This window comes from Rhinopithecus roxellana, chromosome 9 (genome assembly GCF_007565055.1).
Source record: "Rhinopithecus roxellana isolate Shanxi Qingling chromosome 9, ASM756505v1, whole genome shotgun sequence".
Lineage (NCBI taxonomy): Eukaryota > Metazoa > Chordata > Mammalia > Primates > Cercopithecidae > Rhinopithecus > Rhinopithecus roxellana.
In genome coordinates, this window is record NC_044557.1 from 9,641,179 (window position 1) to 9,667,017 (window position 25,839).

At 42.8% G+C, this 25,839-nt stretch overlaps 1 protein-coding gene across 2 annotated transcripts in view; it reads right to left on the reverse strand.

The window, feature by feature from the left end:
- Positions 1-1,037: 1,037 nt before the first annotated feature.
- Positions 1,038-25,839, reverse strand: part of RGS20 (regulator of G protein signaling 20) — a 111,077-nt gene continuing 86,275 nt past the window's right edge. For both annotated transcript variants that reach the window (XM_010388004.2, XM_010388007.2), the window contains 4 exons: positions 19,739-19,887; positions 10,183-10,266; positions 6,703-6,937; positions 1,038-2,071 (listed from right to left, as the gene is read on the reverse strand). In XM_010388004.2, coding sequence (XP_010386306.1) covers positions 1,883-2,071; positions 6,703-6,937; positions 10,183-10,266; positions 19,739-19,887 — 657 coding nt within the window. In that variant the 3' untranslated portion in view covers positions 1,038-1,882. The remainder of the gene's footprint in view (positions 2,072-6,702; positions 6,938-10,182; positions 10,267-19,738; positions 19,888-25,839) is intronic.

Here is a 25,839-nt window from a genome sequence, read left to right on the forward strand (position 1 = left end):
AGCTATCTTTTCATGCATAATTCTCCAGGCAATCTTATTCGCCTATGTGCTGAAAAACCCCCAAATCAACACACCAGCCTAGACTCACCCACCCAGATTCCTCCATCCAACTGATTCCAACATGTCCTTTTGTGTGTGTCTTCCCTCGTTCTCAGCATGTCGATTCCTTTGGGGTCGCTCAGTTGTGAATACCGTCTCATCCAGTTCCCTCCCTACCTCCAACACATCCACGTTCTTGTTCTCTGGATTTTGACTTTGGTGCCATCTCCACCAGAATCTTTCCACAACCCTTCATGACTTCTGCAGTGCTGTTCTTCCCCTGCTGTGGTTCTTACTATATCAGAGTTGCTGCTGACATGTGTTTGCTTTTACTGAATGTAAACTACTAGAGGGCAGGGTTTATGTCTTACTCACAATTACATCCTTTTTCTTTAGTAAGAAATGAGATTGGAAAACTTACAAGCACATGTAAGGGATTAACACCTGGAAAAGGAGGAGAGAGCACATGGTTCTCTGGGATTGGACTGAGGGAGATGAGAATAGACACTGATCTATATGTGTTTATAGGTTGCATGGGAAGTTGAGGGGGCTTAGGGACACAATTTGCATAGTAGAGTAGGAGGTAAAATGGTTTTCTGAGAATGAAGGAGAGGGGCTTGGGTTTGGGGCTTGAGTTGAGTCATGAAGATACAGGCAGGCTATGGAGAGGCCAGGGAGGGAGAAGGACCCAGAGGAGAGCCATCCCCCTCGAGGGCGGGAGCACGGTGCCGCCTCCTGCAAAGTAGCGTCTTTCCCACTACTCAGAGCGTCCTGGATTTTGAGTGTGTTTCTTCAGAATGGTCTGGGTCTACCAACCGATATTTTTACCTGTAAGTTATGAAGTTCTTTTTACCTATGAGAAGTTATTCTTTTTACCTATGATAAAAATAGTGGGCTCTAAGGACAGAACGTAGTCTGGGAGCTAAAAGATATGCTGCACATATCCCTACTTTCTTAATCTTCTGTTTCCCAAATATGTACATAAAGAAAAATAAAGATTGAGGTAAAATTCTTGTGCTTTATTTCTTTAAAGAATGAAAATGCCCATATTTCTTTCAGTAATAAAAATGGAAATATGCTTATTTGACAGTTTTGTTGTGAACATGACCAAGTTATGAATTTTAAAATTCATTCTTTAGGTTGGCAAATTCTGATAATAAAATAACAGTAACTGTTTTCAACAAAAGAATTTTCTAAGCACTGCTTCTGTTACCAGACACTTGAGACTGATCCACTTCAGAGCACAGTGCTTTACATTAACCATGTAGAGATCCACACACACACACATACGTATCTCCATACATACATACATACTGTAAGATCAAGTGGAATGCTATTTTTACATGTAGTGGTCACATCTTTATGAACTGTGAATTTGGGTCCTGTAATGGCACTGGTAAGTGAAGTATTCAAACCGAGCTTGATGGATGGAAGAGGTCGTTGAGAAACACCTGAATGTCTTTTCTTTGGGGAGAGAGTAATCAATTACCAAATTCATGCAAAACAAAAGTGGTTCCCTTTGCTCTGGTGGATGTACCTGCTCCGGGCAGCAAGGAGCCTTCTGTGTAGCCTTCACCACCGACAACATGCTACTGTTACTGTAAATGCAAATACGCTATCTTTCTACAACAGCCATATCCCTTTTTTTTTTTCAAAAGTATCACTAAAGATGGCTGCAATTTACATTGTGAATATATAGCAGTCTGTTGAAGGAATCATCTGTTATTAGAATAGCCTGAGTATTACCCCAGCAGAAGATGCTACAACCTCTAAATTCCCTGTGCTAGATGTAGCCCATGAGTTCTTTTATTATTTTATTAATAATAAATATATTTGAGAAATCCTATGCTTCAATGGATTTCTCTGATAAGGACTGAAGCAAGTCCTTATAGACAGCAGAGTTCATGAATCGAGGATATGAGTCTCTGTGCATCAGGGTGTAAATCTGAAGTTGAGCATCATCGAATATGTGTTGGGATGGCTCCACCATGTTTCTGTTGATGACTTCTCTCACACGGGAGTCTAAGCTCACCTGTCGACAGAAACGAGCAGGAGCTGTATTAGAGACTTTAGTTGTATCTCTATCCCAAACTCCTAGAGCTTGTGGGGTTTTTTGTTGTTGTTTTTGTTTTTTTGTTGTTGTTGTTGTGGTTTGTTTTGTTTTGAGACAGAGTCTCACTCTGTCGCCCAGGCTGGAGTGCAGTGGCGCAATCTCAGCTCGCTGCAGCCTCCGCCTCCCGGGTTCAAGCAGTTCTCCTACCTCAGCCTCCCGAGTAGGTGGGATTACAGGCACCCACCACCTCACCTGGCTAACTTTTGTATTTTTAGTAGAGATAGGGTTTCTCCATGTTGGCTGGTCTCGAACTCTTGACCTCAGGTGATCTGCCCGCCTCGGCCTCCCTAAGTGCTGGGATTACAGGCATAAGCCACTGCGCCCGGCCTTTTTGTGTTTTAAATATCCCAAACCAAACAAGATAATCCAAAAAATCCAAACTGCCAAAAGAGAAACCAAAAGCATAATCAACGCGGTTCTCAAATGTCAGTGGCATCAGCAGGCTCCAGAGGGCTTGTGAGAGCAGTTGCTGGGCCCCACCCCAGACTCAGTAGGTGCAGGGGTTCCTGATAGCTTGTTATTTCCTGCAAGTTCTAAGTGATGCTGGCGGGGCTCACACTGCTGCTTTGAAGAAAACAGGCAGCACAGACTGCCCCTTGCTCATTTCCTTGTAACATGGGGGCTGATGCGTGGAGGCCCAGGCTTCCCCTGCTGGCCCACAGTGGCAGGGCTCTGGGGATGAGTGCTGGCCTGCCCAGAGGGTTGGGCACAGGGGTGAAGTAGGAAGTTGACTCAAAACCCTGGAAGGTTCCAATCACAGGGCCTGAGGGCAGACGATGCCTGTGTTTAAATTCCAGCCCTGGCCGGGTATGGTGACTCACACCTGCAATCCCAGCGCTATGGAGTTCGAAACCAGCCTTGCCAACATGGCAAAACCCCATCTCTCTACGAAAAATAAAAAATATTAGCTGGGCATGGTGGCAGGCACCTGTAATCCCAGCTACTCGGGAGGCTGAGGCAGGAGAATCGCTTGAACCTGGGAAGTGGAGGTTGCAGTGAGCTGAGACCACGCCACTGCACTCCAGCCTGGGCAACAGAGCAAGACTCCACTCAAAACAAACACACAAACAAAACCAACCCTGTCACTGCATTGTTGTGGGGCCTCAGGCAAGGTAACTGTGTTCTAGTGAGCTCCTCCCCTGAAGTGGGGATGATGATGACGGTAGTGTCTTATGTTTTTGGTGATTTAATGACAAAAGTGCTTGGATTTCACTAAGCCCGTAGATGTTGATTGCTCTGATGTTTGGCTCTTCCTAGACAAGGTCTACCTGCCTCGGCCTCCCATAGTGCTGGGATTACAGGCGTGAGCCACCGTGCCTGGCCTGTGTTTTGGTTGTATAATACTTTAAAAGACTGATGAAAAACTTTGCCTAAAAAAAAATTCATGACAAAATAAAAATATGTGGAAGCCATAAATTAAAGAACAAAAATTATCTTGCTCTTTATTAGTCCAAAATGAAAATAACTTTCTGGACTCAGTATTCAAACATGTCAACTGAATATTACCAATTTAACAACACGAACTTAAGAAAGCAAAATGTAACGGTGCAAAATTAAGTAAGCCAACGACCCCACCACCTGGTCTGCCTACACCAGGCATATGGGAGTCATTTGAGACGGTGGGTTTGCCTCAAATCCAACCCTTCCTCTCTAGCGTCTTCAGCTGGCCTAGCTAGCCCCTTGCCACGTCCCTCTGGGCTCCTGAATTAGTTTTCTAAAGTCTTCTGTCCCTCATCTTCTCCAAATCCATTCTGCAGCCCTATTGGTCTTTCAAAAATCAAAATTCGATGATGCAAACGGGCTAAAATCCAGGGGCTTCCCAAGATAAAAATCCGGATGCTTCGGCATGATGCCCAAACCTCTCCATGCTCTCCGACCCTTTCTCTCTTAAGTCTCCTCCCACTGCCTGCCCCCAGCCCTAATAGTTTGGTAAGCACTCTCCCCTTCTGGCACAACAATCTGTGTACACTTGCAGTGATCACACAACTTCATGCTCTTCTCCTGGGCTCGCCTGGTCCTGTCTCCTGGGATGTCGCCATCCTGCTGTGTTTGTGGAAATTTCCTTTTCACTATCCTTGGTCCATCTGTAGCCTCCTTGAGTATTTTTCTCATTCTCGCCCACCCGTTTGTGGATGGCTCACCCCCGAGCCCCAATGAGTGCTGAGCGTGTGGCCAGGGGTCCTGGTCTGTCTGCCCACATCTCCAGGAGCTCCATGACAGCAGAGGCCCTGCTTCTTCAACCTGACATCCCTGTCAGCACATAGTAGGAAATAACCAATAGTTTTACAATTAGAGCTGCAGGGCACCCAATTGTGAGAACAATCTGACCTCCTAAATTTTATTATTATTATTATTATTATTATTATTTTTTTTTTTTTTTTTTTTTTTTTTTTTTTTTTGAGACGGAGTCTCGCGCTGTCACCCAGGCTGGAGTGCAGTGGCCAGATCTCAGCTCACTGCAAGCTCCGCCTCCCGGGTTCACGCCATTCTCCTGCCTCAGCCTCCCGAGTAGCTGGGACCACAGGCGCCCCCACCTCGCCCGGCTAGTTTTTTTTTTTTTTGTATTTTTAGTAGAGACGGGGTTTCACTGTGTTAGCCAGGAGGTCTCGATCTCCTGACCTCGTGATCCGCCCGTCTCAGCCTCCCAAAGTGCTGGGATTACAGGCTTGAGCCACCGCGCCCGGCTATTATTATTATTTTTTTGAGGTGGAGTTTTGTTCTTGTTGCCCAGGCTGGAGTGCAATGACACAATCTCTACTCATTGCAACCTCCGCCTCCCAGGTTGAAGCGATTCTCCAGCCACAGCCTCCCGAGTAGCTGGGATTACAGGTGAATGCCACCACACCCGGCTAAGTTTTTGTATTTTTACAAAACTTACAAGATGGGGTTTCACCATGTTTGGCCAGGCTGGTCTCGAACTCCTGACCTCAGGTGATCCACCTGCTTCGGCCTCCCAAAATGCTGGGATTACAGAAGTGAACCACTGTGCCAGGCCTGACCTCCTACATTTTAGATCTGAAGTAACTGAAACTCTGACAGGTGGAAACTTGCCCAATCTCATTCAACTGATAATTTCTTGAATATGATAAGGCCAGCCTGGGGAAAACCTTTTCCGCATCAGTATCACATCTGTGATGCTGCTGCTCTGTAACATCAAGATACCTAAAGACAATATTTTTCTCAGAATAACAAGATAATTTTATTTAAAGGCACTTCTTAGGGTGTAATATTTGTAAACAGTGTTCACCATCAAATGCAGACTCCAGGGGATACTTTTTCCAGAAAAATGCACAAAAGTTTTCACAGATTTCAGAGGACACTTGCAGCCCCTCTGCAGGTCCACAGTCAAAGGGATCTGAATACTGTGAATGAGGGTGCAGCTGTTTGGTCATGTTCAACTTGACCCAGAACAGCAACTGCAAAATGTAGGAAACAGCTGCACCCGCGTTCACAGTATTCAGATCCCTTTGACTGTGGACCTGCAGAGGGGCTCCAAGTGTCCTCTGAAATCTGTGAAAACTTTTGTGCATTTTTCTGGAAAAAGTTAAAAGTAATGGCGAGGAGGCCGGGCGCGGTGGCTCAAGCCTGTAATCCCAGCACTTTGGGAGGCCGAGACGGGCGGATCATGAGGTCAGGAGATCAAGACCATCCTGGCTAACCCGGTGAAACCCCGTCTCTACTAAAAAAAAAAAAAATACAAAAAACTAGCCGGGCGAGGTGGCGAGCACCTGTAGTTCCAGCTACTCGGGAGGCTGAGGCAGGAGAATGGCGTGAACCCGGGAGGCGGAGCTTGCAGTGAGCTGAGATCTGGCCACTGCACTCCAGGCTGGGTGACAGAGCGAGACTCCACCTCAGAAAAAAAAAAAAAAAAAGTAATGGCGAGGCTAGGCACATGACTGTAATCCCAGCACTTTGGGAGGCCAAGGTGGGTGGATCATGAGGTCAAGAGATCAAGACCATCCTGGCTAACATGGTGAAACCCTGTCTCTACTAAAAATACAAAAATTAGCCAGGCGTGGTGGTGCATACCTATAATCCAGCTACTCTGGAGGCTGAGGCAGAAGAAGCGCTTGAACCCGGGAGGCAGAGGTTGCACTGAGCCAAGGTCGTACCATTGCACTCCAGTCTGGGCGACAGAGTGAGACTCTGTCTCAAAAAAGAAAAAAAAGGTGATTACTTTTGTTTAGTTTTTTGAGATGGAGTTTCGCTCTTGTCACCCAGGCTGGAGTGCAGTGGCGCAATCTCAGCTCATTGCAACCTCTGCCTCCTAGGTTCAAGCGATTCTCCTGCCTCAGCCTCCCAAGCAGCTGGGATTACAGGTGCCCGTGACCATACCAGGCTAATTTTTGTATTTTTGGTAGAGACGGGGTTTTACCATGTTGGTCAGGCTGGTCTCCAACTCATGACCTCAGGTGATCTGCCCGCCTGAGCCTCCCAAAGTGCTGGGATTACAGGCATGACCCAACGTGCCTGGCCTGTGGCAATTGCTTTTGCACCAAGTTAATACTTTTACCATCAGCCTTGGGAGAAGGCATTTCGTGGTCACATACCTCCTTAGGAGACAGTATAGAAATGTAGTCTTCATAGATTATCCTTGCTTTCTCTTCAATAATGTTTTTATTAGCTTCCTTTTTCAGTTCCTCACAGGCCATCCAGAAGAGCATATTTTCTTCACTGAATTCTGTTCGGAGGAATTCACGGAATGCATTCCTTCCTGCTGGAGTGACCATTAATTTGTCGAATGACTGAGCCCAGGCGTTCACTTCTTCCAGAGTAGGAGCAGGGCTTCGTGGAGACCAAAAGAGAGGGGGTATAGGGGAACTGTTAGTGGTAGTTAATTGGAATTTCATCATTAGAAATGTATCTTTTCCTCCTCCAAGAATGAAAAATATATGCATTTAGGCCCTTTTAGGAAGGGGAAGAGCTGTTCTCCTTTCTTCAAGCCTTTGGGAAAAACACATGAATATACTTTCACATTGTTTGCTGGATTGCATACCGAAAGGCTTGCAAACCAAGTTGCTATAATAACTGCTAAGAACATGCTTGTTTACAACTGGGCACATCTTGCAATATTTTAAAAACTATAAATGTAAAGAAAAATCCTACAACCATCTGACCCAAAACTTCCTAATCACCTGTGATGAGTTCTGTACTACAACAGAACTAAGTCAGGTTTGACAACATGAAACCTCTAGAACAACAGAGCAAGTGTCTGCTTAATGTATTTTAAAATTACGTAATATTTGAGAAAGAGAATATATGTAATATAAATGCAAGTTACAAATGCCACCGCTGTACTGTCCAAAGGTGACAACAAAATGAACACTTTTTTTTTTTTTTTGAGAGTCTCGCTTTGTTGCCAAGGCTGGAGTGCAGTGGGGTGATCACAGCTTACTGCGGCCTCGACTTAGTATGCTCATATGATTCTCTCTCCTTGGCCTCCCAAGTAGCAGGGACTACAGGCAGGTGCCAACCATGCCCAGCTAACTTTTTGTATTCTTTGTAGAGTCAGGTCTTACTATGTTGCCTAGGCTGGTCTCAAACTCTTAGGCTCAAGCGATCCACCCACCTTGGCCTCCCAGAGTGCTGGGATTACAGGTGTGAGCCACTGCGTCCGACTCACTTTTTTAAAAAAATTACAAACATTTAAAAAATATAATTAGGGGGTACAAGTGCACTTTTGTTACATGCATACATTGCACAGTGGTGAAGCCTGTGTTTTTAGCGTAGCCATCAATGGAATAGTGTGCATTGTAATTGTCAGGTAATTTCTCATCCCTTACCTACCTCCCACCCTCCCATCCACCTTTCCGAGTCTCCAGTGTAAATGAACACTTATGAATGGGCCATTTTCCTTAAGAACCAGAACAGCACTGACAATGTTGCATTTATTTTGGTGGTACTTCTACTTGCTACTGTCTCCCGGCTTCGTCCCCTAGGGAACTGCTATACTTGATTTTGGGGTTACCCCTTTGAGTTAATTCTTTTTTTTTTTTTTTTTGAGACGGAGTCTCGCTCTGTCACCCAGGCTGGAGTGCTGTGGCCGGATCTCAGCTCACTGCAAGCTCCGCCTCCCGGGTTCACGCCATTCTCCTGCCTCAGCCTCCCGAGTAGCTGGGACTACAGGCGCCGCCACGTCGCCCGGCTAGTTTTTTGTAGTTTTTTTAGTAGAGACGGGGTTTCACCGTGTTAGCCAGGATGGTCTCGATCTCCTGACCTCGTGATCCGCCCGTCTCGGCCTCCCAAAGTGCTGGGATTACAGGCTTGAGCCACCGCGCCCGGCCGAGTTAATTCTTACTTCTGTCATAATTATATCGAGATCAGAAAACATAGCTTAATAATGATCCTTAATATCTCTTTTATTTTGTTTCCATAGTTTTAAATGTATGTATGTAACCCTGAAAAATGTAGTCTTTAGTTTTTATTTATTTATTTATTTTATTTTTTTAAGACAGAGTCTCTCTCTGTCACCCAGGCTGGAGTGCAATGGCATGATCTCGGCTCACTGCAACCTCCGCCTCCCAGGTTCAAGCAATTCTCCTGCCTCAGCCTCCCGAGGAGCTGGGATTACAGGTGCTCACTACCACACCTGGCTACTTTTTTGTATTTTTAGTAGAGATGGGATTTCACCATGTTGGCCAGGCTGGTCTGGAACTCCTGACCTTGGGTCATCCACCCACCTTGGCCTCCCAAAGTGCTGGGATTACAGGTGTGAGCCACTGGTAAGTATAATGCAAATATTCTGAAATCTGAAAAAATCTGAAATCTGAAACATTTCTAGTTCCAAGCATTTTGGATAAGGAATACTCAAATTGTATTTCAATCTCCTTGTTACATGGGTCTTTTTGGATACCTTCAGGTTCACTAATTATTTATTTAGCTGTATCTAATCTCCTATTTCAATCATCAATTTTAAAACAATTTGAACAATAATATTTCATTTTTAAAACTCCTATTTTGTTTGTTTTCAAATCTTCCAGGTCATTTCTTTTAAGAAATGTGTTAACAGGCTGGGCACAGTGGCTCACGCTTGTAATCCTAGCACTTTGGGAGGCCGAGGCGGGCGGATCACCTGAGGTCAGGAGTTTGAGAGCAGCCTGGCCAACATGGTGAAACCCCATCTCTACTAAAAATACAAAAATTAGCCAGGTGTGGTGGTGGGTACCTGTAATCCCAGCTACTTGGGAGGCTGAGGCATGAGAATCACTTGAACCTGGGAGGCAGAGGTTGCAGTGAGTCAAGATCGCAGCACTGCACTCCAGCCTGGGCGACAGAGCTAGACTCCATCTCCAAAAAAAAAGAAATGTGTTAACAGTGTTTACTCTCTTAGAGGTTAGATCACTTTCTTTACTTATATACCATTTAATTTTTGGCAAGCATCTATAGCTTTTTCTTTCTCCCTCTCCATTTTATTATTTATTTATTCATTTATTGAGATAGAATCTTTCTCTGTCTCCTAGGCTGGGGTGCAGTGGTGCAATCTTGGCTCACTGCAACCTCCGTCTCCGGGGTTCAAGCAATTCTTCCTGCCTCAGCCTTCTGAACAGCTGGGATTACAGGCGTGTGCCACCATGCCCGGCTAATTTTTGTATTTTAATGAAAAGGGGTTTCACCATGTTGGCCAGGCTGGTCTCAAACTCCTGACCTCAGGTGATCCACACACTTCGACCTTCCAAAGTGCTGGGATTACAGGTGTGAGCCACCATGCCCGGCCACTGTTTATTATATAACATACTTTTATTTTTTAAAGTATATTATATAAAAATAAAATAATATGTTTTGTTAGGAAGCATCTATTTGTATTTGCAATTAGCAAAGGAATTAGACTAATAATAGAACTGATTTCTCTCCCTGTCACACGATGAATTAAATGGAATTCTTCAGGGGAGGAATGTGAGGCCACATAATGATTGGATGTTATAAATTGCAGTTAGAGAAAGTGTGCATTCTGTTGAAACATACAAGGCAAAGAAAAGAAAGAGGTTAGTATTTCTGTTAGTTTAGTGAGGTAAAAAAACGTGCGATTTCACCTTTCTTCCCAGGTTGGAAGGTCTGCTCTGAGTTCGTGGGAAGCTATTGTGGGCCTCTGATCTTCCTGGTTTCTAACAGTGAGACTGCAAAAAAAAGACATTCACATGTTGACAGCTCAGTCTCTGCCAAGAAAAGATTTTTTACAAATATTTTAAAGATAACTTCAGATCCCGAAGTATTAATAGAATTTCTTCCTCTGCTTGGAAAAGAAAATGACCCCAGTTAGTTTTCCCAAGCAAACCAAAAGCATGACAGTAAGATACTAGAAATGTAAATTATAACACTGTGGTTTCTACAATTGAGAAAGAGTTAGAAATTATTGTGTTCAATTATACTTAGAATAATGATTTTTTAAATAAAAACAGATTCATTAGAAAATAGTAAAAAAGGCTTGGGCATGTTGGCTCATGCCTGTAATCCCAGCACTTTGGGAGGCCAAGGCAGGAGGATCACTTGAGGCCAGGAGTTTAAGACCAACCTGGGCATCATAGCAAGACCCCGTCTCTATTTAATACAAAAATTTAAAAAATGAAAATAGTAAAAAGTAAGACTGTCAGGAATGTTATGGGGTTTCATTTCATTTTTTGTCTCTTAAAAAAGTATACATCCTCTAGGCTTTGTTTCCAGTCAAAATGGAGGCTTCATATATTTATAGGCACATATACAAAAGTAGTAGAGAAAACTAGGAAAGTGCATAATCAAAATCTATGTATTTCTCTAAAGAGTTTGTTTTCTTATACACATTCTGTACATTTGTCTGTAAACTCATTCCAAGTATTTTTGTTGTTACTGTAAATGGAATTTATACTTTTATCTCATCTTTTAACTGGTTATTGTTTGTAATATGAATGCTTTTTTTTTTTTTTTTTTGAGATGAAGTCTTGCTCTGCTGCCCAGGCTGCAGTGCTGTGGCACTGTCTCAGCTCACTGCAAACTCTGCCTCCTGGGTTCAAGTGATTCTTGTGCCTCAGTCTCCTGAGTAGCTGGGACTACAGGCATGCACCAACATGCCTGGCTAATTTTTGTATTTGGTTTCACCATGTTGGCCAGGCTGGTTTTGAACTCCTAACCTCAAGTGATCCACCCATCTGGACCTCCCAAAGTGCTGGGATTACAGGCATGAGCCACCACGCCCGGCCACTTTCTTAATCACTTTATTGAGCTATCATTCATATGCCGCCAAGTTTATCTGTTTAGAGTGTACAATTCAGTGGTTTTTAGTATACTCACAAAGTTGTGCAACCCTCCCTGCTATCTAATTCCAGAACATTGTCATCACCCCCAAAAGAAACCCCACCAGTAAGCAGTCACCGCTTATCACCGGTATCTCCCCACTCTACCTGCCCTAGGCAAGCACGCATCTGCTTCCTGTCTCTATAGATTTGCCCGTTCTGGAACCTACGGTATGTGATCTTTGCTGGCTCTCTCCTTTCACTTGGCATAATGTTTTTGCACTTAACCCATGCCATAGCATGTATCGGCACTTCGTTTCTTTTTCCAGTTGAATAACATCTCATTGTTTGGATAGACGCATCACATTTCGTTTATCCATTCATCAGCAGATAGACATTCGAGTTGTTTCCACATTTTGGCTGCATGAATCATGCTGCTATGCACATTCCTGTGCAAGTATGTGCAAACATATATTTGTGTTTCTTATTCCTTAAGTAGAAACCTCGGAGTAGAACTGCTGAGTCATATGGTAACTTGAGATTTAACATTTTGAGGAACTCCCAAACTGTTTTACAAAGTAATTGCACCATTTCACATGGTAATATTTGAGGGATCTAATTTCTCCATGTCCTTGCCAACAGTTACTGTTGTCTTTTTTATTCTAGCTTCGTAAGTGGGTGTGAAGTGGTATTTCATTGTGGTTTTGATTTGCATTTTGCTAATGACTACTGATGTGGAACATCTTTTCATGCATTTACTAGCTCTGTGTACATCTTCTTTGGAGAGATGTGTATTCAGATCTTTTGACTATTTCTAAATTGATTTATTTGCATTTTATTTTTGAAATGGAAGTGTTCTTTATTTTAAGATCTGAGGCCTAAAGAGTATTACTTTAATGATAATTTTATATCCTTCCTATTTCTGAATTCTTCTGTATTTGTATCAGTTACAGCTATAATTCTCTTGGGATTTCATCTGCAAACAGGAAGAATTTTACCTCTTTATTTCCAATTCTCAGGCCTCTAATTGTTTTTCTTGTCTAATTAGCTAACGCCTAAAATACATTTTTTTTTTTTTTGAGATAGGGTCTTGCTCTGTTGCCCAGGCTGGAGTGCAGTGGCGTGATTTCAGATCACTACAACCTCCGCCTCCTGGGTTCAAGCGATTCTCTTCCTTCAGCCTCCTGAGTAGCTGGGATTACAGGTGCGCGCCACCATGCCCGGCTAATTTTTGTATTTTTAGTAGAGATGGGGTTTCACCATGTTGGTCAGGCTGGTCTCGAATTCCTGACCTTGTGATCTGCCCACCTCGGCCTCCCAAAGTGTTGGGATTACAGGCATGAGCCATCACGCCCAGCCAAATACATTGTTAAATAGTAGTAGAGATTGTGGACATTTTGCCTTATTTATGATTTTAGCAAGAATGCTTTCAGCATCCTATCAACTTAAAAATGGATGTTATCACTGACAACTGGGATTTTCTTTATCTTGTTGCTGCTGTATTTTCTATATTCTTTATTATATCTTTTCTTAACACTTTATAAAAGTTTTTCAGTCTGTTTTTAGCACATCTGTTTTATAAATTTTCAGTGTGTGTGTGTGTGTATGTGTGTGTGTATAGCTCTGTTTTTCTTTAAAGGCAAAATCATTAGAAATGCAGGAACCCTTTTGACTTCCTTCTTTCATGATGTCAGGGCTAAAAAGTTTCAGTAAATAATGGCTTCTTTAAAAAAAAATCCGACCAAAAAAAACTTGAGAGACATTTGAGTGGTACGCTCTCTGCATGACTTCCAAGGCTTCTTTTGTAAGCAGAACACATTACTGCTCAGTGGGTATGAAAAACCAGAGAAAAAAAGAGATGAATTTGACAGGAGATTCCTCAGAGAACCAGAAGCTCTACTGCAAACTAAATAATGCAAACTTATTTAAGCTTTGATATACTTTTTGCCTCATTTCAAGTAAGAATGTTTTAAAGAGACAATGTGTTTTTGAAAACGAGAATATTTTTTTTTGTGAAGTTTTCTTTACCTTGGTCCACTGTTGTTATTACAGCAGAACTAGAAGATGTCTATAGTAGCTCGCTGTGTTTTAGGAATTTTCAGTAAAAGAAGACCCACGGCCAGATATATTTTGGTAAAATTTTGAGTGATAAAGAGAAAACTTACTAGAAAGGAAAAAAAACTTTATATTCAAGAGAACAAGAATCAGCATGCCTTCCCTTACAACACTAAATACCGGAAGGCCTTACAGCAAAATGCTGAGAAAGATTCACAAGTACTTAGAAAACAAATTGCCATTTACCTTTCTCGAAAATTGACTTGGCTATGTATATTAATATGGATAAATCTCAAAAGTGTGGTGAAAAAAAAAAAAGGAAATTCACTACTTAAATAGTTGAAGTTTGCTGTGTACTTTTCCCATCTCATTTCTTCCTCTCTTTACCCTAGAGAGAGCTACCATTTTTTTTTTTTTTTTTTTTTTTTTTTTTTTCCCCGAGATGGAGTCTCGCTCTGTCGCCCGGGCTGGAGTGCAGTGGCCAGATCTCAGCTCACTGCAAGCTCCGCCTCCCGGGTTCACGCCATTCTCCTCCCTCAGCCTCCCGAGTAGCTGGGACTACAGGCGCCCGCCACCTCGCCCGGCTAGTTTTTTGTATTTTTTAGTAGAGACGGGGTTTCACCGTGTTAGCCAGGATGGTCTCGATCTCCTGACCTCGTGATCCGCCCGTCTCGGCCTCCCAAAGTGCTGGGATTACAGGCTTGAGCCACCGCGCCCGGCCGAGAGCCACCATTTTTAACTTACTATTTACCATTCCAATTCATAGTTATGCTACTATATTATATTCATAAACGTATTTTTAAACATAGTATAAATGTAATTATGTAACATATATTGCTTTATAATTTGTTTTTTTTCCCTCTAGCATATGAATTTATTTATTTCTGAGACAATGTCTCACTCTGTTGCCCAGGCTGGAGTGCAGTAGCATGATCATAGCTCACTGCAGCCTTGAACTGGGTTCAAGTGATCCTTCCGCCTCAGCTTCTAGAGTAGCTGGGACTACAGGCACATGCCACCATGCCTGGCTAACTTTTTCTTTTTTTTTTTTCAGTGGAGACATGGTCTTGCTATGTTGCCTCAGCTAGTCTCGAACTCCTGGGCTCAAGCAATCTTTCTGCCTTGGCCTCCCAAAGTGCTGGGATTACAGGCGTGAGCCACCACGCCTAACCTATTTATTTGTTTAGTTTTGTTTTTCTAGTATATGAATTTAAATGCTGTATGGTAGTGGATTGTATAACTATACCACAGTATATTCATCCATTCTCCTGTCTATGCCCTTTAGAACCATTTTCAATTTTTCTCACTCAGATGAATGCTGTAGTGAATCCTCTCATATATGTCTCCTTTTATTGCAGGGGTGTGAGAAGTTTTTCCAGGGTATAGGTTTTCCTTTCCTTTCTTTCTTTCTTTTTTTTTTTTTTGTTTGTTTTTCAGACAGTCTCACTCTGTTACACACAATGGAGTGCAATGGCACAATATAATTCACTGCAGCCTCAACCTCCCTGGGCTCCAGCGATCCTCCCACCTCAGCCTCCTGAGTAGCTGGGACTACAGGTGTGCACCACCATGCCTGGCTAATTTTTGTGTTTTATTTATTTATTTATTTTTGAGATGGAGTTTTGCTCTTGTTTGCCTATGCTGAAGCGCAATGGTGCGATCTCGGCTCACTGAAACCTCTGCCTCCCAGGTTCAAGCAATTCTCCTGCCTCAGCCTCCTGAGTAGCTGGGATTATGGGTGCCACCATGCCTGGCTAATTTTGTATTTTTAGTAGAGATGAGGTTCTCCATGTTGGTAAGGCTGGTCTCCAATTCCTGATCTCAGGTGATGCACCTGCCTTGGCCTCCCAAATACTGAGATTACAGGCGTGAGCCACCATGCCCAGCCAATTTTTGTGCTTTTTGTAAATACGGTGTTTCACCATGTTGCCCAGGCTGTTCTCGAGCTCCTGGGCTCAGGTGATCTGCCAGGGTATAGGTTTTAAAAGGGTGTATATTTAACTTTCATGTTTCTGATCCTTGTTGGTAGGAAATACAAGCAGATTATTTTCTGTTCCATTTCATTTGCTGACTCTTTTGGTTCTTATTTATTAATGTATTTTAATGTTCTTTATCCTGGATATGAATTACTTGTTAATTGCACTGTAACTATCTTATCTGAATATGTTTTATCTTTTCGTTTTTAGTATCTTTTGTTAAACATATTTTAAGAATAGCTTTATTAAGATATAATTTGGCTGGCCTGATGGCTCACACCTGTAATCCCAGCACTTTGGAAGGCTGAGGCGGGCAGATCACCTGGGGTCAGGAGTTCAAGACCTGTCTGGCCAACATGGAGAAATCCCATCTCTACTAAAATACAAAAATTAGCTGGGCGTGGTGGTGCGTGCCTGTAATCCCAGATACTTGTGAGGCTGAGGCAGGAGAATCGCTGGAACCTGGGAGGCTTAAGTTGCAGTGAGCCGAGATCGTACCACTGCACTCCAGCCTGGGCAACAGAGCAAGATTCCACTGCAAAAAAAAAAAAAAAAGATATGGTTTGCATACTATATAAGTTGCCAAATTGAACTGTATAATTCCATGGCTTTTAGTATATTTACAGAGTGGTATAACTATTGCCATGATTTTGGAACATTTCATCATCCCCAGAAGGAACTCTACACATTAGCAGTAACTCCATCTTCCTTATTCCTAGGCAACTGCTAATCTACTTTCTGTCTCTATGAATTTACCTATTCTGGACGTTTCATGTAAGTGGAATAATAAAATATGTGGTCTTTCTTATCTAGTTTCTTTCACTTAGCATAATGTTTTCACAGTTCATGCTATATTTTGGTGGTGTCAAGACTTAATTCTTTTTTTTTTTTTTCGATACAGAGTTTCGCTCTTGTTGCCCAGGCTGGAGTGCAATGGTGCGATCTCAGCTCATTGCGGCCTCCATCTCCTGGGTTCAAGTGATTCTCCCACCTCAGCTTCTCAAGTAGCTGGAATTACAGGCATGCACCACCACGCCTGGCTAATTTTTTGTATTTTTTTTTAGTACAGACGGGGATTCACCATGTTAACCAGGCTGGTCCCGAACTCCTGACCTCAGGTGATCCGCCCACCTCGGCTTCCCAAAGTGCTGGGATTACAGGCATCAGCCACCGCACCAGGTCACTCATTCCTTTTTTTTTTTTTCTTTTTTTTTTGAGATGGAGTCTTACTGCCGCCCAGGCTGGAGTGCAGTGGCCTAATCTTGGCTCACTGCAACAGCGTAATCTTGGCTCACTGCAACCTCCGCCCCCTGGGTTCAAGTAATTCTCCTGCCTCAGCTTCCCGAGTAGCTGGGATTACAGGTGCCTGCCACCATGCCTGACTAATTGTTGTATTTTTAGTAGAAACGAGGTTTCACCATGTTGTCCAGGATGGTCTCGATCTCTTGATTGGCCTGCCTCGTGATCCTCCTGCGTCGGCCTCCCAAAGTGCTGGGATTACAGGCGTGAGCCACCGCACCCAGCTGATCTTTTTTTAAAGGTGGGAATTGATTTTTGTATATGGTGCTATGTAGGAATATAAATATATTTTTATATATTTGGATACCAAGCAGGATGACCAATATTCCTGGTTTGCCTAGGGTTTTCAGGTTTTCTGGGCTGTGGGACTTTTCAGTGCTAAAACTGAGAAAATCCTATCAGTGGGGATGAGTTGGTACCAAACACCAAGTATCCTGCTATTCACTGAATAGTTCATTGTCTCCTTTGCTGATGCCACTTTTGTTACGTGTTGGTAAGGCTTTCTAGATTTATTGTCTTTCACTGATGTTAAAACGATAGGGTGTATTTTTGGACTCATTATGAATAACATTACTTTTGAAAGAAAATTTTCTTACAATAATTTTTTCTAAGAAAGTCTGAATTATTTGATTTGTCTGTCATTGACATGAGACTGTTTACAGCTTTGGTTTCACACTTTTTAACACAAAATTCAGTGCCACATTTTATATCAATATTTGACCCCGTTGTAGCTACGATTGTTACTTGTTTCCTGGGTCTTTCCTCTGGGTTCCCTTTTATCCCTCTGAACTAGGCCCTTTCTTCGGTTCTTTTAGGTTTGCAGGCAATAAACTTGGTTGGCCTTCGTATGTCTGAGAATGTCTTATTTTACCCACACTCTTGAATTATGGTTTGACTTAGTTTTCAGTTACTTTTCTCCAGCACTTTGAAGACATTGCTCTATTGTCTCTTCTACACACACCTAAGTGCTACAAAAGTGTTGGCTATGGTGGTGATGATAGTGTCTAGGTACAGATTATTTTATTTGTCCTACTTGTTACCTGTAGGAGGAGCCTGCTCTGGGACATGCCCTGCCCTCTAGCCTTACACTATCCCGGGACAACATGCTGTTCAGGTCAGCATGTCAGCCGCCTCCCACACCCTGCACATGAGGCAGCAGAGAAAGGAAGGAGGGGAAGGTTTGAACATCAGCTGGAGTCTCACCTGCACTCGGACATCCTGCACATCTCTAGGAGGATCGTCTCGTTTCTGCACTAAGACCTACTGGCAGAGTGAGAATATAGGCCCCTGAATGCAGTCTGGCCACTACTGGTGTCTTCCTCCTCTAGGGCAGGCCCTGGACACCCACGCATTTCCTCTGACCACCACCAGCGCCTCTCCTCTGGCTTCCTGCAGAGCTGTCCAGATTCCTACCAGGGCTGAAGTCTCACCTTGACACTGCCTAGCTGTCAGCCCCGGCCACGTGTTTCCTCTTGCTCTGGGAATGAAGAGACCATCAGTATCGGGATCCCCCTGGTGGATATTCTACTGCTGTGTCCCTTCCACCAGATTGGAACTTCTTGGAAATAAATAGTAGCCTGAGTTGGGCAGGAGCCACCAAACTTCCCCGGGCATTTCATTTTCAACCTCCAATCTCCTTCCCAGGGATCAGTTCTGTTAGTTCCATTTCGCGGTTCGTGATCAGTCCAATATCAGTTTTTCTTTTTTTCCGCAGGACAGTGAGGTCTTGGTCTAACTTATTGCCAAGCCTACATAAATTTAGGATGCTTTGATTGCCGAAAGTGGTTCACAGATTTGGCTGGCACTAAGCACTTTTCATATCCAAGATTCCAAAGATGTAACTTAAAGTTCCCGTGATTTTTAGGTGTAAATTATCTCCTTTTCTCCAGACCTTTAACAGCTACTCAAAGGGTCACGGATGTTTTACATCCTTTTTAAAGCAATGACTGTCTGTGTGTCTTTCTCTACCCGGTAAGTTAGCATATATTTTAATATTTGTCTCTATTTAAAACACATATTTTGACATTTCTCTTTATTACAAAACAAAATTTATGAAATGGAAGCAGCAGAAGGTAAAATCCATAAAATCCAGGCTCCCTTTACTTCATCATCCTAACCTTTTTTTTTTTTAGAGACGGAGTCTCGCTTTGTCGCCCAAACTGGAGTGCAGTGGCCGGATCTCGGCTCACTGCACGCTCCGCCTTTCGGGTTTAAGCCATTCTCCTGCCCCAGCCTCCCGAGTAGCTGGGACTACAGGCGCCACCTCGCCCGGCTAGTTTTTTGTATTTTTTAGTAGAGACGGGGTTTCACCATGTTAGCCAGGATGGTCTCGATCTCCTGACCTTGTGATCCGCCCGTCTCGGCCTCCCAAAGTGCTGGGATTACAGGCTTGAGCCACCGCGCCCGGTCTCGTCGTAACCTTTTAAGACCCATCTTAGATCCTAAGCCGTCATTACCCCAGGAATGCCCCTAGTTCAATCTTTCTAACCATTTCTGCCCAAATGTTGATAGTCAATCGTGAACCGCCCGAGGTTGTTCTTTAGTTGTTTAACACACGGTGGCCTGATTTGAGGGATCTGAGCATAAGCCCCTTGAGAGGTAGTCAGATGTGGCCTGTTGTTATTTATGGGGTGTCCCTCTGTGTCAAGCATATAGTAGTTGCTTAAGAAACACGGGCGGATCACGAGGTCGGGAGATCGAGACCATCCTGGCTAACACCGTGAAACCCCGTCTCTACTAAAAAATACAAAAAACTAGCCGGGCGAGGTGGCGGCGCCTGTAATCCCAGCTACTCGGGAGGCTGAGGCAGGAGAATGGCGTAAACCCGGGAGGCAGAGCTTGCCTTGAGCTGAGATCCGGCCACTGCACTCCAGCCGGGGCGACAGAGCGAGACTCCGTCTCAAAAAAAAAAAGAAAAAAAAAAAAAAAAAAAAAAAAAGAAACACTGAATTAACCGTAAGCTACCACCACTATTCAGAGGTGCCACTTCCCAGTCAGGAGCACATTACACTTTCCAGTCAGGGGCACATTAATTAAAAAGTCTGAAACCTTACCATGAGCAGCTACAACAGCAGCACCAGCAGAAGCAGCATGCGTTGGACCCGCGACTCCCCGCTCCGGGCTGGCCTGGGGCGGCGCCTGGTGCGTCCTGGGCTACGGGCATCTGCCGCTTCCGCATCTCCATCCGCTCTGATCCCATCCGCTGCAAGAGGGAGAGGAACAAAGCGGGAGGGAGTCCCAGCGTTATGAAGGCGTAAGCCCAGGGAGTCAGCTGTCTGGATCATTGAACAGATACACTGCGACTATATTCAGGTCATTTTTGCTACTTCTCGTAAAATTTAGTGCTTAGAATCTTAGGATCAATTAATGTATCCAACATGTAATGCTTATCCTCTGCCAAGCACTGAGATACATTCCAGGGATAAACTAGCAGATTGAAGGCCCCGCCTTAGGCGCTCACAGTTCAGTAAAGGAGACAGAAACGCACACGCACTGAAGACTCCGCAGGCAGTGCTACGCAGGGCCGTTCCCAGCTCCAGGCATCCCTGTGGCCTGAACCAAAGGGGGGCAGGGATGGTGGCAGCTTCCTAACGCTGCCTGTGAGGCCAACACGCAAATATGGGAGGAGGTCAACATGGGAAGGGAGGCCCGGCTAATAGAGCAGACTGAGGAGAGGTCAGAAGAGAAGGGGAGTCCTGGAGGCCACAGTGGCCGGAGTCACATCTTTCCTAGCTGCGTCACCTTGCAGAAGTGATCGAAATTGGGATGTGGAAGCATTCAGAACCCCGCCTGGTATAGAGCAATTGCTCAATTATTCCCAGGAAGCCAGGCAGGAGAACCAGACTGTGGCCTGCCCAGACCTGTCTTGCTATACCAGGGACGGTCACCCTCACCTACTTCAGTGGAGGCCAAGCCATACGACACAAAAGATCTGTGCCCTTCAGCCTCTGCCCTGTTGTTGGGGACTCCAAGAATGTGAAAGAAGTGAGATACAGAAGCAGCAAGAGAAGCAAGAAATTGCTAAGCCCATTATAGGTTGGATACTATCACTTGATGGAGCTAATTGCAAGCTAATATCAAGGACACACACATTAAAGAACCATAAATAGGACTTTGGAATTAATTTCTGGATCTATTATTCTATTTCAACATTAGATTTGTCTGTTCCTATTGATTATTACCTAATCCTCTATACTACTGGACTTTGTTCTAATTATTTTATTTATTTTTATTTTTTAAATTATACTTTAAGTTCTGGGATACATGTGCAGAATGTGCAGGTTTGTTACATAGGTATACACGTGCCATGGTGGTTTGCTACACCCATCAACCCGTCATCTACATTAGGTATTTCTCCTAATGCTATCTCTCCCCTAGCCCCCCACCCCCTGACAGGCCCCAGTGTGTGATGTTCCCCTCCCTGTGTCCATGTGTTCTCATTGTTCAACTCCCACTTATGAGTGAGAACATGCGGTGTTTGGTTTTCTGTTCTTGTGTTAGTTTGCTGAGAATGATGATTTCTAGCTTCATCCATGTTCCTGCAAAGGACATGAACTCATCCTTTTTTATGACTGCATAGTATTCCATGGTGTATCTGTGCCACATTTTCTTTATCCAGTCTCTCATTGATGGGCATTTGGGTTGGTTCTAAATCTTTGCTATTGTGAACAGTGAGGCAATAAACATACATGTGCATGTGTCTTTATAGTAGAATGATTTCTAATCCTTTGGGTATATATTCAGTAATTGGATTGCTGGGTCAAATGGTATTTCTGGTTCTAGATCCTTGAGGAATCGCCACACTGTCTTCCATAATGGTTGAACTAATTCACACTCCCACCAACAGTGTAAAAGTGTTCCTATTTCTCCACATCCTCTCTAGCACCTGTTGCTTCCTGACTTTTTAATGATTGCAATTCTAACTGGCATAAGATGGTATCTCATTGTAGTTTTGATTTGCATTTCTCTAATGACCAGTGATGAAGAACTTTTTTTCATATATTTGTTGGCTGCATAAATGTCTTATTTTGAGAAGTGTCTATTCATATCCTTTGCCCACTTTTTGATGGGGTTGTTTTTTCTTGTAAATTTAAGTTCCTTGTAGATTCTGGATAATTAGCCTTTTATCAGATGGATAGATTGCAAAAATTTTCTCCCATTCTGTAGGCTGCCTGTTCACTCTGATGATAGTTTCTTTTGCTGTGCAGAAGTTATTTTAATTGGATCCCATGTGTCAATTTTTGCTTTTGTTGCCATTGCTTTTGGTGTTTTAGTCATGAAGTCTTTGCCCATGCCTATGTCCTTAATGGTATTGCCTAGGTTTTCTTCTAGGGTTTTTATGGTTTTAGGTCTTATGTTTAAGTCTTTAATCCATCTTGAGTTAATTTTTGTATAAGATGTAAGGAAGGGGTCTGATTTCAGTTTTCTGCATATGGTAGCCAGTTTTCCCAACACCATTTATTAAATAGGGAATCCTTTCCCCATTCCTTGTTTTTGTCAGGTTTGTCAAAGATCAGATGGTTGTAGATGTGTGGCGTTATTTCTGAGGCCTCTGTTCTGTTCCATTGGTCTATATATCTGTTTTGGTACCAGTACCACATTGTTTTGGTTATTGTAGCATTGTAGTATAGTTTAAAGTCAGGTAGCATGATGCCTCCAGCTTTGTTCTTTTTGCTTAGGATTGTCTTGGCTATACAAACTCTTTTTTGGTTCCATATGAAATTTAAAGTAGTTTTTCCAATTTTGTGAAGAAAGTCAATGGTAGCTTGATGGAGACAGCATTGAATCTATAAATTACTTTGGGCAGCATGGCCATTTTCAGGATATTGATTCTTCCTGTCCGTGAGCATGGAATGTTTTTCCATTTGTTTGTGTCCTCTCTTATTTCCTTGAGCAGTGGTTTGTAGTTCTCCTTGAAGAGGTCCTTCACAACCCTTGTAAGTTATATTCCTAGTATTTTATTCTCTTTGTAGCAATTGTGAATGGGAGTTAAGTCATGATTTGGCTCTCTGTTTGTCTATTATTGGTGTATAGGAATGCTTGTGATTTTTGCACATTTTGTATCCTGAGACTTTGCTGAAATTGCTTATCAGCTTAAGGAGATTTTGAGCTGAGATGGTGAGGTTTTCTAAATATACAATCATGTCATCTGCAAACAGAGACAATTTGACTCTCTCTCTTCCTATTTGAATACCATTTATTTCTTTCTCTTGCTTGATTGCCCTGGCCAGAACTTTCAATACTATGTTGAACAGGACTGATGAGAGAAGGCATCCTTGTCTTGTGCCAGTTTTCAAAGGGAATGCCTCCAGCTTTTGCCCATTCAATATGATATTGACTGTGGGTTCGTCATAAATAGCCCTTATTATTTTGAGATACATTCCATCAACACCTAGTTTATTGAGAGTTTTTAGCATGAAGAGGTGTTGAATTTTATCGAAGGCCTTTTCTGCATCTATTGAGATAATCAGGTGGTTTTTGTCATTGGTTCTGTTTATGTGATGGATTGTGTTTATTGATTTGCATATATTGAACTAGCCTTGAATCCTAGGGATGAAGCTGACTTGATGGTGGTGGATAAGCTTTTTGATGTGCTGCTGGATTTGGTTTGCCAGCATTTTATTGAGGATGTTCGCATTAATGTTCATCAGGAATATTGGCCTGAAATATTCTTTTTTTGTTGTGTCTCTGCCAGGTTTTGGTATCAGGATGATACTGGAATCAAGTTCCTCTTTTTCTATTGTTTCTACTGTTTGGAATGGTAGCAGCTCCTCTTTGTACCTCTGGTAGAATTCGGCTGTGAATCCATATGGTCCTGGGCTTTTTTTTTTGGTTGGTAAGCTACTAATTACTGCCTCAATTTCAGAACTTGTTATTGGCCTATTCAGGGATTCGACTTCTTCCTGGTTTAGTCTTGGGAGGGTGTACGTGTCCAGGAATTTACCCATTTCTTCTAGATTTTCTAGTTTATTTGTGTAGAGGTGTTTATAATATTCTCTGAGGGTAGTTTGTATTTCTGTGGGATCAGTGGTGATGTCGGCTTTATAATTTTTTTATTGTGTCTATTTGATTCTTCTCTCTTTTCTTCTTTATTCATGGCTAGTGGTCTATTTTGTTGATCTTTTCAGAAACCAGCTCCTTGATTCATTGATTTCTTTGAAGGATTTTTTTGGTGTCTGTAACTCCTTCAGTTCTGCTCTGATCTTAGTTATCTGTTGTCTTCTGCTAGCTTTTGAATTTGTTTGCTCTCGCTTCTCTAGTTCTTTTAATTGTGATGTTAGGGTGTCCATTCTAGATCTTTCCTGCTTTCTCCTTTGGGCATTTAGTGCTATAAATTTCTCTCTAAACAGTGCTTTAAATGTGTCCCAGAGATTCTGGTATGTTGTGTCTTTGTTCTCATTGGTTTCAAAGAACTTATTTATTTCTGCCTTAATTTCATTATTTACCCAGTAGTCATTCAGGAGCAAGTTGTTCAGTTTCTATGCAGTTGTGCAGTTTTGAGTGAGTTTCTTATTCCTGAGTTCTAATTTGATTGCACTGTGATCTGAGAGACTGTTTATTATGATTTCCATTCTCTTGCATTTGCTGAGGAGTGTTTTACTTTCAATTATGTGGTCAATCTTAGAATAAGTGCCATGTGGTGCTGAGAAGAATGTATATTGTGTTGATTTGGGATGGAGAGTTCCGTAGATGTGTATTAGGTCCACTTGGACCAGAGCTGAGTTCAAGTCCTGAATATCCTTGTTAATTTTCTGTCTCATTGATCTGTCTAATATTGACAGTGGGGTGTTAAAATCTCCCACTATTATTGCGTGGGAGTCTAAGTCTCTTTGTAGGTCTCTAAGAACTTGCTTTATGAATCTGGGTGCTTTTGTATTGGGTGCATATATGTTTAGGATACTTACCTCTTCTTGTTGCATTGATCCCTTTACCATTATGTAATGCCCTTCTTTGTCTTTTTTGATCATTGTTGGTTTAAAGTCTGTTTTATAAGAGACTAGGATTGCAACCCTTGCTTCTTTTTGCTTTCCATTTGCTTGGTAAATATTCCTCCATCCCTTTATTTTGAGCCTACGTGTGTCTCTGCACTTGAGGTGGGTCTCCTGAATACAGCACACCGATGGGTCTTGACCTTTATCCAATTTGCCAGTCTGTGTCTTTTAATTGGGGGCATTTAGCTTGTTTACATTTAGGTTTAATATTGTTTTGTGTGAATTTGATCCTGTCATTATGATGCTAGCTGGTTATTTTGTCCATTAGTTGATGCAATTTCTTCATAGTGTTGATGGTCTTTACAATTTGGTATGTTTTTGCAGTGGCTGGTGCTGGTTTTTCCTTTCCATGTTCAGTGCTTCCTTCAGGAGCTCTTGTAGGGCAGGGTAGTGACAAAATCTCTCAGCATTTGCTTGTCTGTAAAGGATTTTATTTCTCCTTTGCTTACGAAGCATAGTTTGGCTGGATATAAAATTCTGGGTTTAAAATTCTTTTCTTTAAGAATGTTGGCCAGAAACGGTGGCTCACGCCTGTAATCCCAGCACTTTGGGAGGCTGAGGCAGGCGGATCACGAGGTCAGGAGATCAAGACCATCCTGGCTAACACGGTGAATCCCCGTCTATACTGAAAAATACAAAAAATTAGCTGGGTGTGGTGGCGGGTGCCTGTAGTCCCAGCTACTCGGGAGGCTGAGGCAGGAGAATGGCATGAACCCGAAGGCGGAGTTTGCAGTGAGCCGAGGTCATGCCACTGCACTCCAGCCTGGGCAACAGAGTAAAACTCTGTCTCAAAAAAAAAAAAAAAAAAAAATGGTGAATATCGGACCCCACTCTCTTCTGGCTTGTAAAGTTTCTGCAGAGAGATCCGCTGTTAGTCTGATGGGCTTCCCTTTGTGGGTAACCTGACCTTTTTTGCTGGCTGTCCTTAACATTTTTTCCTTCATTTCAACCTTGGTGAATCTGATGATTATGTGTCTTGGAGTTGCTCTTCTTGAGGAGTATCCTTGTGGTGTTCTCTGTACTTCCTGAATTTGAATGTTGGCCTGTCTTGCTGGGTTGGGGAAGTTCTCCTGGATAATATCCTGCAAAGTGTTTTCCAACTCGGTTCCATTCTCCCCATCACTTTCAGGCACACCAATCAAATATAGATTTGGTCTTTTCAC